The sequence below is a fragment of the Papaver somniferum genome, chromosome 1 (genome assembly GCF_003573695.1).
Source record: "Papaver somniferum cultivar HN1 chromosome 1, ASM357369v1, whole genome shotgun sequence".
Taxonomy (NCBI): Eukaryota; Viridiplantae; Streptophyta; class Magnoliopsida; order Ranunculales; family Papaveraceae; genus Papaver; species Papaver somniferum.
The window spans coordinates 77162901-77175346 of record NC_039358.1 but is presented as its reverse complement, the minus strand read 5'-3'; the positions used below and the strand labels follow the sequence as shown (position 1 = coordinate 77175346).

The 12446-nt window shown below is 36.6% G+C and overlaps 2 protein-coding genes across 2 annotated transcripts; one reads left to right on the top strand and one right to left on the bottom strand.

Moving 5' to 3' along the window:
- Positions 1-1069: 1069 nt before the first annotated feature.
- LOC113330527 lies at positions 1070-2983 on the bottom strand. The gene is made up of 3 exons (XM_026577333.1): positions 2377-2983; positions 2173-2230; positions 1070-1524 (listed from the first exon to the last, which is right to left on the bottom strand). The coding sequence occupies exons 1-3, from the start codon at positions 2553-2555 to the stop codon at positions 1336-1338; spliced, it is 426 nt and encodes a 141-aa protein (XP_026433118.1). The 5' UTR covers positions 2556-2983; the 3' UTR covers positions 1070-1335.
- A 764-nt stretch (positions 2984-3747) lies between these two features.
- On the top strand, positions 3748-8906 carry LOC113291344 (T-complex protein 1 subunit eta-like). The gene is made up of 14 exons (XM_026540892.1): positions 3748-3909; positions 4022-4282; positions 4798-4923; positions 5013-5216; positions 5329-5498; positions 5591-5726; positions 6137-6253; positions 6461-6580; positions 6657-6755; positions 6844-6933; positions 7779-7866; positions 8122-8210; positions 8307-8381; positions 8544-8906. Exons 1-14 carry the CDS (start codon positions 3895-3897, stop codon positions 8619-8621), a joined length of 1668 nt encoding a protein of 555 aa, XP_026396677.1. The 5' UTR covers positions 3748-3894; the 3' UTR covers positions 8622-8906.
- Positions 8907-12446: the final 3540 nt, after the last annotated feature.

The window sequence follows — 12446 nt, the reverse complement described above, 5'->3', positions numbered from 1 at the left end:
ATCATTATTGGTTCCTATTTACCAGAGTGGATTCTCCGCGTGTCGGTTTATTCTAAATCGTTTCCGCTGTGCCGTATCACTTTTAGTCGATGAAGATCCACCGTTCCTTGAGTAGTAGTCCTTCGTCTTGTATGATGATTTCCATAAAGTTCTTGAGCTCAACTACACTTTTTATCCTAGTCCGAGACTTAGTTATAGTAGACTATAAATCAAGACTTATAGTTTTGATCACTAACATTGACAAACATGCTTGAGATAGCAACGCATGTGAGTTCGACCGAGCAATGCTCTAACACAAGGTACTATAAAGAGTTGGAACTGTTGTTTATCGACTTGAGTTGCCTGTTTATCTCGGATTCATCCAGTTTTCCACGTATCACAATTAAAGAAGAAACTTGGCCAAGGACTTCTTCCACAGACAATGCTCCCCACCATGGACAAAGAAGGTTTATTCAAAGTCAAGCCTGTTAAAGTTTTGAGTTCTCGTGTTCTTATCAAGGGCCGCCAACATGTTCCACAGGTGCAGGTCCAATGGTCACACATTGCTGATGGGGATGCTACATGGGAAGACACAGCTTTCATCAGATCTTATTTCCCTAAGTTCATCCTTGAGGACAAGGATACGATGTAGGAGTGGGCATTGTCATAACCCTTGTCTGACTAAGCTACATAGAGGGTGCCCTTATCATTGTATTGAATGTTTTTAGTTGAACATCTGTACGTGTGTCTGGATCGTGTGACCAGACCACTCGTTCTCTTTTATTCTTTCCCTGTAAACAGTGAAAGATTGTTTTAGAGTTTATTTCTGTGCCTCTCTGAGGTTTATTTTCTCAATCTCTACAGTGTAGATCATATAGGATTGAACCCTAATTTAACTTATTATAGTGTAGATCACTACGCCTCCCTACAATCTAAACTCCACATTAGGGGAATGGTGAACCCCACCTGAACCTAAATGCGGATCTCGATACAGATGTGGGACTTAGATTATAGGGAGATGAATAGGAAGGTGGAGAATAGGTAGTTGAATAGCATTTTCCATAATTTTTTTCTCTTTTATCTAATAAAATAGAAAAACACATATTATTCCGTAATACATATCATAAACAACAGAATGTATATATATACAAAAGGGTCATTTTGGGCATAATATTTACAAAATTGCACCAAAAAAATTTGTGAGGAACTCGGTTCTCAATATTACTAATAACTACGACGAAGATTCACATGCTACACAGGATTAACGAGAAAAATGAAAGGCTCAATTGAAACTGCTGGCGTTTAGTCATGTTATCGTGGTATCCATTTTTTTTTTTTTACACAAGGAGCAAGATACTAAGACGGAGAAACGGACGTTATGCCAAATCTGTCTGACAACTTTGACCGTGTAAATGGTGATAGAAGTTCCATCTGATGAATGAACTCGACGTCGTGAACCAATGGATTATCTGATCTACTCGGAGGTGATCCAACATAACACAACTGTGAGCACCCAGTACACCCTGATTCTATGGTTTCCTCAACCTATCATCAGAAGAAAAACAACTGTTTTTAGCATGATACATTTTCAACTGCTTATCAATGTTATAATGCAATACAAATTACGAGTAAGAGTATAGCATATCTGTTTGGAGCATCCACTAGTTAAATCTGACATTTATCTTAAAACGTGATCAGAATGACATTGCTAAAGATAACATTTTGTTATTTATCTCCGATTGTCAAAGATGGCAATCAGGAGTAACAAATTATTTGGCAAGAAACAAGAAAACATAGATTGGCAGCATGTTCCCAAGAGGGCTCGCCAGATAGCATTATCTTCCACAAGCTACATCCCTCTGCCCGGTTACATGTAATGACTCAATTTTCTTTTCCAGGATACTTCCGTTCTCGAAAAGAGAGTGGGCGAGCAACAAATTCTACAACTTCTTTTGGCCTAAAGAAATATTAAAACAACAAAATATTGGTCATTTGAAAGCTAATCATACCTTCTGGCCTGGATCTCATATGCATAGAAGTTTTCCACATCGCAAGGCCAAACATTTCACAACCGTAATTAATCAAAATGTTTATTTCACACATAATTTATTTGTTATTTAAAAAAATCCATTGAGTTCACAGGAAGTTCTTGGAAATAAGCACTAATATATATATATATAAACTAGTATATACCTTGTTCGCAGAAGCTATCATATTGAGAATTTCACTTCTTCCATCTGTACTCACTTGGCTGTTTCACAAACACCGACTTCTTAAATTACTCATCAGATCATCCAACCAAGAACTCTCTACCTCCCCCAAAAATTCAACTTAAACTCATTTTTATATTTTCCCAAAATATAAAACCAATAATTTTCAGAAATTGTTAAATCTAACCTGTGTTTGGTACATTTATGAAGTTTTAGAAAATCTGGCAAACCAGCACCCAGCCTGCGAGGTTTTGGACAAGCTGGTGGTGCTTCCTCCACACGACCACCACCACCACCTCCAAACCTTAGTTTCGCTATCTCCGAACCGGAATCTCTCAAGTTACTTTTCACTCCTAATCGATGCATGTTTTTTTTCCCCTCTCCTCTCCTCTCTTGCAAGTAATAATAATTAGCAACTTAAAATTACTTGCAATCAATTTGAGAAAAACCAAAATTAATTGCTAATTAAACAAAATCTAAACAAAATTTATTAACAAGAGCAAAGAAAAATAAAAAGAGGAAAGATTCATTGGTGTAAGTAAAAACTTTAAAGAGTGAAGAGTAAGGATCATGATTCATGAGAAAGAAAAATCTGGGGTATCATTGTTGATGAGTAGAGAGGAATTTGAATGGGTGAGAGTGAAATTCGGCTAAGTTGTGAAGAAATGTTTTGTTTATTATTAACACTCTTTTACTCTCCCTAGAAATACTTGTAGCCAAGTAAGTTAAATCACAATTTCTTCATGTACAAAATTAACGCGAGAAAGAAGAGGTTTGAATTCTTTTTAATAGAGAAACAAAGACGGTGATCTTGATGTAAACAAAGAAAAAAGTTTTCTGTTGAGATTCCTTCTCTGTCCATCTAACTTATGGGAGGGAGGAAGGGAGGATTCTTGCTGCCAATATGGCATGCATTGTGACTGGTGGATGGTTCGGCTAATTGCTGATTATACGTGCTAATATTTCATTAGAGCTGATAATATTGGTCATGACTTAATGAGTCACTTCCAAATGTCCAAAAATGGTAACTATGATAGTACCAAAAATAAATAAATCCAAAGCTGTTTTGATTTCTATAAATCGAAAAGTAAGAAGTCAGCGGCTTGGATAAAGAATTTTAAAAAGCAGCTTGGATAAAGAATTTTAAAGAAACTTTTAAAAGTGAAAAGTTAGTCTTTTATGAAACAAAATACTAGTTTTTAGGATGCTTGGATGTATATTTAGAATTTGGACTTTTGAAAGTCGAAAATCAGAAGTCAGTTTGGCAATATCGTTTCAGAATGATTTTTAGAAGCAGAAAAGTCTACCTTTTATGAAACAAAACAATTTTATTTCTGATTTCTGCTTCTAACTTCCGATTCTGATATCCAAACGCGCTATTTACTTCTGACTTTCTGCTTAGAAGTGGAACAACTTTTGCTTATGGTACGAAATTAGAACACTTGGTCAACCATTATTATGTCCGGCAAGGCAAGGGCAGAAGCTGTACCACAAATGAGTCACCGATTCACAAAATACACGATTTAGTAACTCGAGTCATTTTAGGGCATTTGTTGGCCACTTTGAAAACGAGAACTACACACTCCGTAGAACATTTTCCAGAGCCTTCTTCTCTCCGAAAAAGCCTCAACTAAAACCCTTCCGCCTGCAACTATATAATCCCTAGTTCATACTTCTCAAATCTTGGATCTTCGATCTAACAAAAATGTCGAACATGATGGTACTAGTCACTCTCTCTTTCACTCTTTACATCTTCACTGATTTCGATTAATGAAACCCTAACTTACTGACTGAATCTCTGTGTTTTTTGTTGTTGTTTTTGTGAACTGCAGCAACCGCAGATCATATTATTGAAAGAAGGAACGGATACATCACAAGGGAAAGCGCAACTAATTAGTAACATCAATGCGTGTACTGCTGTTGCAGATGTGGTTAGAACAACTTTAGGTCCAAGAGGAATGGATAAACTTATTCATGATGATAAGGGTAATACTACCATATCTAATGATGGTGCTACTATTATGAAACTACTTGATATAGTACACCCAGCTGCTAAAATCCTTGTTGATATCGCTAAATCTCAAGATTCTGAGGTACACTGCTAATCCCTTTGAAAAACCCTAATTTTGTTTTAACTCAAGAATACGAAGTTTAGTAGTTAGGAAGTAATGTATTTCAAATGGATCCGGTTTTTGAAGTTGGTTATGTTCAGTTAGGTTAAATTGATTGTTTGATATGAACTTTCTGCTGATCTTAGCGAGAAGAACCCTAACTTGGTATGTGTTTTACTATGAATGAAACTAACACGAACTGTGTATTTTAATTTTTAACTAGTAATTCCTTTTAGTTCAGGAGGTTATATAAATGTTTGGATTATTTTTAACATAAATGTTTTTATTGTTCTGGTATACAAGAAACTTGCATTTTATGCTGATAATGGATATTAAGTTGGTTCACCACTGGTGAATGTATTTATACTTGGTTTTTCTTAATGTTATCTTTGTTATAATATTTCTTTGTTCCTACTAGAAGAGCTGATGCAATGCAAAACATAGGATTGCCTGTTAAGTGGGATGGTTTATCCTTCATTATTGGTTGCCTTGTGCAGGTTGGTGATGGAACCACAACCGTAGTGCTTCTTTGCGGGGAGTTCTTAAAAGAAGCTAAACCTTTCATTGAGGACGGAGTTCATCCAAGAAATCTCATAAGGAGTTTCCGAATTGCTGCCGACTTGGTGTGCATTCTGGACTCAATTGTTTCCCTTGATAGTGATGTAAGAATAAAATATATTTTGGAGATTTAATGCTACAATTTATGTGTCAGGCGATTGAGAAAATCAAAGACCTTGCTGTGAGCATTGAAGGTAAAAGTATGGAAGAAAAGAAGTTGTTATTGGCTAAATGTGCTTCCACAACACTTTCCTCAAAGCTCATTGGTGGAGAAAAGGAGTTCTTTTCAACTATGGTTGTAGATGCTGTCACTGCCATCGGCAATGATGATAGACTCAATCTAATTGGTATCAAGAAGGTAAAGCTCCTTTGTACACATTTTTTGGATGCATAAGTCGTAAACAGTTACTTCGTTGTGCAGTCTTAGTTGCATTATTTTCTAAACACCAAGAATTCTGGTTGGCATGTAGGTTCCAGGAGGTACAATGCGTGATTCTTTTCTTGTAAACGGTGTTGCATTTAAGAAGACATTCTCGTATGCTGGTTTTGAGCAGCAACCAAAGCAGTTTTCGAATCCAAAGATACTCATACTCAACATTGAACTTGAATTGAAGTCAGAGAAAGAGAATGCCGAGATCAGGTTATGATTGGTGCAAGTAGTTTCCTGTTTTGTCTGTTGGACGCATGAAGTAGTTTTTGCTAATTGGCTGATTTTTCTTTCTTTCTTGGCAGACTTTCTGATCCTTTACAGTATCAATCAATTGTTGATGCTGAGTGGAACATCATATACGACAAGTTGGATAAGTGTGCCCAAAGTGGTGCCAAAATTGTTCTATCACGGTTGGCTATTGGTGATCTAGCAACTCAGGTATCTGTCTGTGAAGTCTTCCGTTCATATCTTCATACCCTTTAGAAATCCTCAAACTCCAATACGAAGGTTGTTAAGCAGATCCACTCATGTTTCGGTAACATTATTTTGAAACCAAAAGAGATGATAAATCGCTATTTCCCTTCTCTGTAAATTGCCTTTCTAGGACATTAGTGTCTGTAGCACGTCAGAATATTATTTCAGAAATGGTGATTTCTCATGTTGTCGATCCTAAGAAACAGAAGATGGGAATATGATTCATGTGCTAAACACTTTCTCTGATGAGAATTTTGACAATTTACCCCAGTAATATGTATATCGTAACTTTCTTTCTTCTTGTTATCTTTTGTGGGTTTATAAAATGTAGTAATAGATTATTCAGCTCCACTATTTGGATGGTGTTTGCGCAGTATTTTGCAGATAGAGATATTTTCTGCGCTGGTCGTGTTACAGAAGAGGATTTGCAACGGGTTTCTGCAGCCACTGGGGCAATGGTTCAGACATCAGTTAACAACGTCATTGATGAGGTTCATCTTTTTTTTTTTGCCCCCTGCATAGCACGTAGTAGCACTTTCTTCATTTTGGAAACCAAATGTTTTATATTATATTCACTGTTCCTCCCATAAAACTTCTCATTGGCTGTTTACCTTGTTGCCTGTCATTTAACTGAGGACCTTTTCCCACTTTTCCTCTTTAGTTGATTTCTCACTAGAACAAGATATTTTGGTGTGCAGATTCTTGGAACCTGTGAGGTTTTTGAGGAAAAACAAGTTGGAAATGAGCGCTTTAATATCTTCAGTGGATGCCCATCAGGTCTGACAGCAACTATTGTTCTTCGCGGAGGAGCTGATCAGGTACATAAAATACACTGATGTCCATTACTACTTATAAGTTAGCAATCTAACTGGAACCTATTTGCTTATATTTCAGTTTATCGAGGAAGCTGAACGAAGTTTGCATGACGCCATTATGATAGTCAGAAGAGCCATGAAGAACTCTACTGTTGTTGCTGGTGGCGGTGCAATCGATGTCAGTTATATTCCCATGTGAAGCTAAAATGAGTAGCTTTTATGTAAGGTTTTGATATGTGGACTAAACCTTTATTTTCGTGTGGCAGATGGAGATAAGCCGGTACTTGAGGCAGCATGCACGAACAATAGCTGGGAAGTCTCAGCTGTTTATTAATTCTTATGCCAAAGCACTTGAGGTAAGAGATATATTGCTATTATTCATTCATTCATTCATTCCTTTTTTTTTTTTTTTTTTTTTTTTTTTTTTTTTTTAAATTCCCTTAATTCAGTGATTTTCTTTATTCTGGTCTGAGTTCTCCCACATAGCTTTCATCTTACCATTGTCTGTGTAAACAATACATACTTGCATGTGTGGTTGGCTGTAGTACCAGCACACATTATTGACTTGCAAAGGAATTCTACATTCGAAAATTAGATAACAATGGTCTTTGTTTGGCGGTTAGGACATAGCGTAAGAGATGGTTTCGGGCGTCCGATTTATTCTTTGGCTGATAAGGACCATAAGGTCCATCACTTCGTTGAATACTGGTCCAGTGTCCTGAGCAGCTTTTTGAACCAGGATAGTCACAACTAATAGATGTTTTGCATTATCTTAGTGGTAGAAAACTCAGTCACCGGACAATATAACATCTAATTGAACTTAGACTCCTTTGTACTAGCCTATCCCGAGTCTTAAACACGGCGGACTTAATATACAGGTAACAACTACACTTCTGTTTAACTTCACATAACCTGCCGCCTCTATATGAGGAAGCCGAAAACCTAGCAGTAGTTGCATTGGAGCTTCTATGATTTGTTCGCATTAAGCCATCGTAAAAAGTTCATGGTGTCTCTCATGAAAATTGAAATACTTGGTTATAAGAAGCAGTGAGAAATTAAAGCTAACAAGCTCTGCTAACTCCTGTCTTGGTGATATGAGCTTTTTTTGTATCTTTCTTTTGCTGTTCTCCAACTGTTTGCTGTGATAGTTATTGTTAATATTTTAAGCATTAACTCCATTCCTCACCTGACGTCCTTGTAGGTAATACCAAGGCAGCTCTGTGATAATGCTGGATTTGATGCCACTGACGTGTTGAACAAACTCAGACAGAAACATGCACTTCCATCTGGTTAGTGTTTTCTATTGCCGTTTCATCATGACTCTATGATAGTGTAGGAAGGGAAACAAATGCTAGAAATTTTATGGCGTGAGCCTGATATTCCCAACTAGAAATGTGCTTCATATATGTTATCTGATATTCAGCAGAATGCAGTGGTTTAAAATTCTCTAATCATTAGGTTGCTCTATGGCCATTCTGGTTTTCGTTAGAACTAAGGTGGCCAGGTATCTGCTATTTCTAATGCATGAAAGGGGTTAATTGCAGGTGAAGGTTCCCTTTACGGAGTGGACATCAACACAGGTGGCATTGTAGATTCATATGCTAACTTTGTATGGGAGCCTGCAGTTGTGAAGGTCATTGTCATTCTCTATTTTTTTTTCACCTCTTTCATATATCTTTGACAGTAGTCCACTGGCAACATGGGATCTAATTTTTAGTTATATGTTCAGATAAATGCTATCAATGCTGCAACTGAGGCAGCTTGCCTTGTTCTAAGTATTGACGAGACAGTCAAAAATCCCAAGGTAATTGGATTTTCCGATCAGTTATTGTATATTGCAAATAAGTATTTTCTGAAGGATCCAACTTTATTGTGTTTAATAACTTGTAATGGACGAGATATTTGTTGAATTTTTTTAGCTGTTAGTTTGTAATTCACCGTTGTCAATTTTTTTTGTCTATGTCAGTCTGAGAGTGCACAAGGAGACGCTGCTGCAAGCGCTATGGGTCGAGGTCGTGGACGTGGACGAGGAATGAGACGGTGATTAAATGAAGGAGGACATTTTATTTCCTTCTAGGATGTGTGTGTGGGTTAGCTGTCGGGATTTTTGGAATAGTTGGAAAGACAAATCCAGTTTTTGGAGCTTGTCTTATGTTAGTGTATTATCTTTAGAATGGGTATGTTTGTTTAGTTAAAGTTGTACTCCTGTTTTATCCTATCTTAAAGTTAAAGTGCATGTTTGAACGAGCTTTTTGTCTATGGAAGTTTTCCCCAATTTTTGATTCACGAACTCAGTAGCCTTTCCAATGGAAACCCCAGTTTTTGATCAGAGCAGTGGAATGTACTTGCTGTTTTCACTTCCACAAGCAAATTAATGAATGCACTCTATCATTAATATTTTTGTATTTTTTATTTTTTGAAGAAGGCACCGTGTCTTCTTCACCTTGCAAATCCTTTTGGTCGTGCTATAAAATTTTGGATGCATAGTCTCACTTGAACTGGCAAGTTTCGGTATATGAAATCCAACTATCGCACTTTGAGTTCTGCTGCAAGCTACAACTCCAACTCTTTTGATGGACAATAACGAACTCCATCAACCAAATTGCAGAGAAGTCTATTTTGCTATTGTTGTTTTCTTTCTTTTTTTGACGTCCGTTGTGGCAGTTTAAGCCAAAGGCGGACGACTAATTTTACCTTCCGTTCGTTGGTTTTGTCAATGTAGGAATTACCAATAGGTACTATTATAGTGATACTAGTTAGTGGCAGGTCCACCCACTAAAGCCCTAACTAGAGGTCCATAATAAAAAGAAAACATAAAAATGGACCCAATTTTATAATCCCAGGTCCTGTACATGTGCGTGACAAATCATGTGAAAATTTCAAATATCTAAACTACCCTTCCAATCCTACATATATTTAAGCAGCCTATTTTAAAGTTTCTAAAAAAAAAATACCAGCGAATTCAGATCTGGTTTCTGCTCTCTTTCTTCTTCTCGCTTTCAGACTAGGGTTTCTGAAGATTTCTTTAGTGATTTTAACAGGTATGTTGCTTAATCTTTTCTATTTTCTTGTTTCTGCTACAGTTTCATGGAGATCGGTTGTGTCTTAGATTGTTAAGTTTTTAGCTTATTTTAGCTTTCGATTTGATTATCTTTCTGTTTTCTTTTCAAAATCAGGTTTGTTTTCACTTTCAGATCGTATTATCCAGCAGTACATATATGACATACTCATTGTTTCTGCTACAGTTTTTGAATCATGTTTAAGATTTGAATTTTGGATCATGGAGATCGGTTGTGTTCTGTTTGTTTTTTATGAATCTTGTTCGTATTTATTCAGTTATTTGGTTAGATTGTTAAGTTTTTAGCTTATTTTAGCTTTCGATTTGATTATCTTTTTGTTTTCTTTTCAAAATCAGGTTTTTTTTCACTTTCAGATCGTATTATCCAGCAGTACATATATGACATACTCATTGTTTCTGCTCTTAGATTCTGTTTCTTGCATAAATCTCTCACTTTTTTTAGTTTGACCCATTAGTACGTATGTGAAATATTGTATTACGTGCTTTGATTCTGCTGTTTCTCCTAGATTCTTAATTATTCTTTGTCATGCAGTTAATTTTGTAGTTCATGAATTTGCAGTACATATATGGCATACTCATAGAAACTGCTCTTAGAATCTGTTTCTTGCATAGATCTCTCACTTTTTTTAGTTTGACCCATCAGTACGTATGTGAAATATTGTATTTTAATACTGTTACATCTTTGTCACATTTGCAGGTTCAAAACATGTCTGATGCAGAGTGTTCCAATCCAAATACCTACTGCTATGCATATATTTATTATAAGCATCATCATTTTGCTCACCTGGTTACTTTTAAGTCTAGTATTGATGACCTGAAATTTCTTATTTGTGAAAACTGGAGAACCTTGAACCCTTCTGAGATTATCATCACTTATGTTGAGAATGGTGTCAAAGTGCCTGTGATTGCTGACTTTCAACTTCATGGTCTCGCTTCCTTGCATTTTTCAAAGAAATCGGCGTTCTTTGAGCTGCATGTGGATTTTCTTTTTGCTGGTGGATGTAGTTCCTCTACATTCAGCGACGTCGACAACAATTCAGAACTGATTAGGGCAGCTAGAGATAGTTATGAAACTGATGGAAAAGAAATTGGTAAACCTCTTCTGTACGATGGGTGGGAGAATTTTTTTGATGATCCGAACAAGCTTTTTCGTGGTGGTGTTGATGTTGTTCGGTTGGCCTGTCAAAAGTATTGTTTGAAGACTGGGTATCGCGTAACAAAGGTGAAGAATGATCGTGAAAGGTTCACAATGAAATGCAGTAAAGTCCCATGCACTTGGATGATCCATGCAGTTGCTATTGATTCTACTTGCGATGTTTTTAGGATAAAAAAGTATGTTGGGAGGCACACTTGTGGAGCTGGTGTGAAGTTGAGAAGTCCTAAAGTATCGAAGAAGCTGGTAGACAACCTTATTCATGATCGTGTGATGCACAACCCACTTATCAAGCCTCGCGAATTGAAGATTATATAAAAGTTGGTGCTGGTGTTAATATCAAATATCACCATGCATATCGTGGTTTGGAACGGTCACACCATGAAATTTTTGGGAATGATGTAAAGTCTTACTCTGATCTGGTTTGTTGGGTGAATTCATTGAAAGAAACAAATCCTGGATCTTATGTGGATTTTCAGTTTAACGATGCAACTCAGACATTTGAAAGGTTATTCATTGCAATGGGCGCTTGTATTGAAGGTTATAGACTTTGTCGACCAATGATTTTTGTTGATGCAACTTTTCTGACCGGGAGATTTAGAGGTACCCTTATGGATGTTACTTGTCTGAATGGGAATCAAGGAAAGTGCTCTTTGTTACGTTTTAATTTTTATTGTTTACAAGTTATTCACTGCTTTTAATCGTTGGAACTTTTTGAGTATACCATTTATGTACTGAAAAGTTATTGTGTCTAACACACACTAATTCATATATGTAAGCATAAGACCTTTTTTGAGTACAATATGTCTATTATGTACTGGAAATTCTTAGTCTATTTTCCAGTACATAATATATGTTATCTATTAATATAGCAACATATTTAGTGACAGTATATAATATATTACTGTTTGTTTTTTGCAGGTTTTTATCCGCTAGCCTTTGCATTGGTCCCAGGAGAGGATGTTGACAATTGGGATTGGTTTATGTGCAATCTTAGAACATTGTTGATGACCGTCCTATCACCTTTATGTCTGATCGTCATGAAGGATTGTTGAGGGCTATTCCTAAACACTTTCCTACTTCCCATCATGCTATTGTTACTACCACTTGCAAGGAAACTTACCAATCAGGAAATCGGACGAGAAGTACAAAGAAGTTATGGCTTGTTTCAAAAAGCAACTTATGCTCTCACACCAGCAAGATATGAAGAAGCACTAATGGAAATGGAGTTAATGGGAAGGCCTGGGGTTGCTGAGTATTGCCGCAATATGCCTAGGGAACATTGGTCCAGCGCGTTCTTCACTGGCTGTAGATTTGGTCAGACTACATCAAGCGTTGCTGAGTCCTTCAATAATTGGATTCGGAAAGACAAGAGGTTGCCTGCCTGCGCCCTCGTTGACATGATCAGGTTTGTGTGTGTTTTTTTTGTTGGTGTTTTCTTTGTTTTTGGTTCATTTTTTTTTGTTCAAAATTTATTACAGGTGTTCTTTTTGTTCCATTCATAGGTTACGTTATGGTTATGGAGTTGATGAATGAACGTCGCGAAATGAGTCTTTTGATGGACCCAGAGAAGCTCACTCCTACCTACGAGGCGTTACTTAAAGAACATATTCAAATTGGTCGAGTTTGGAATGTTA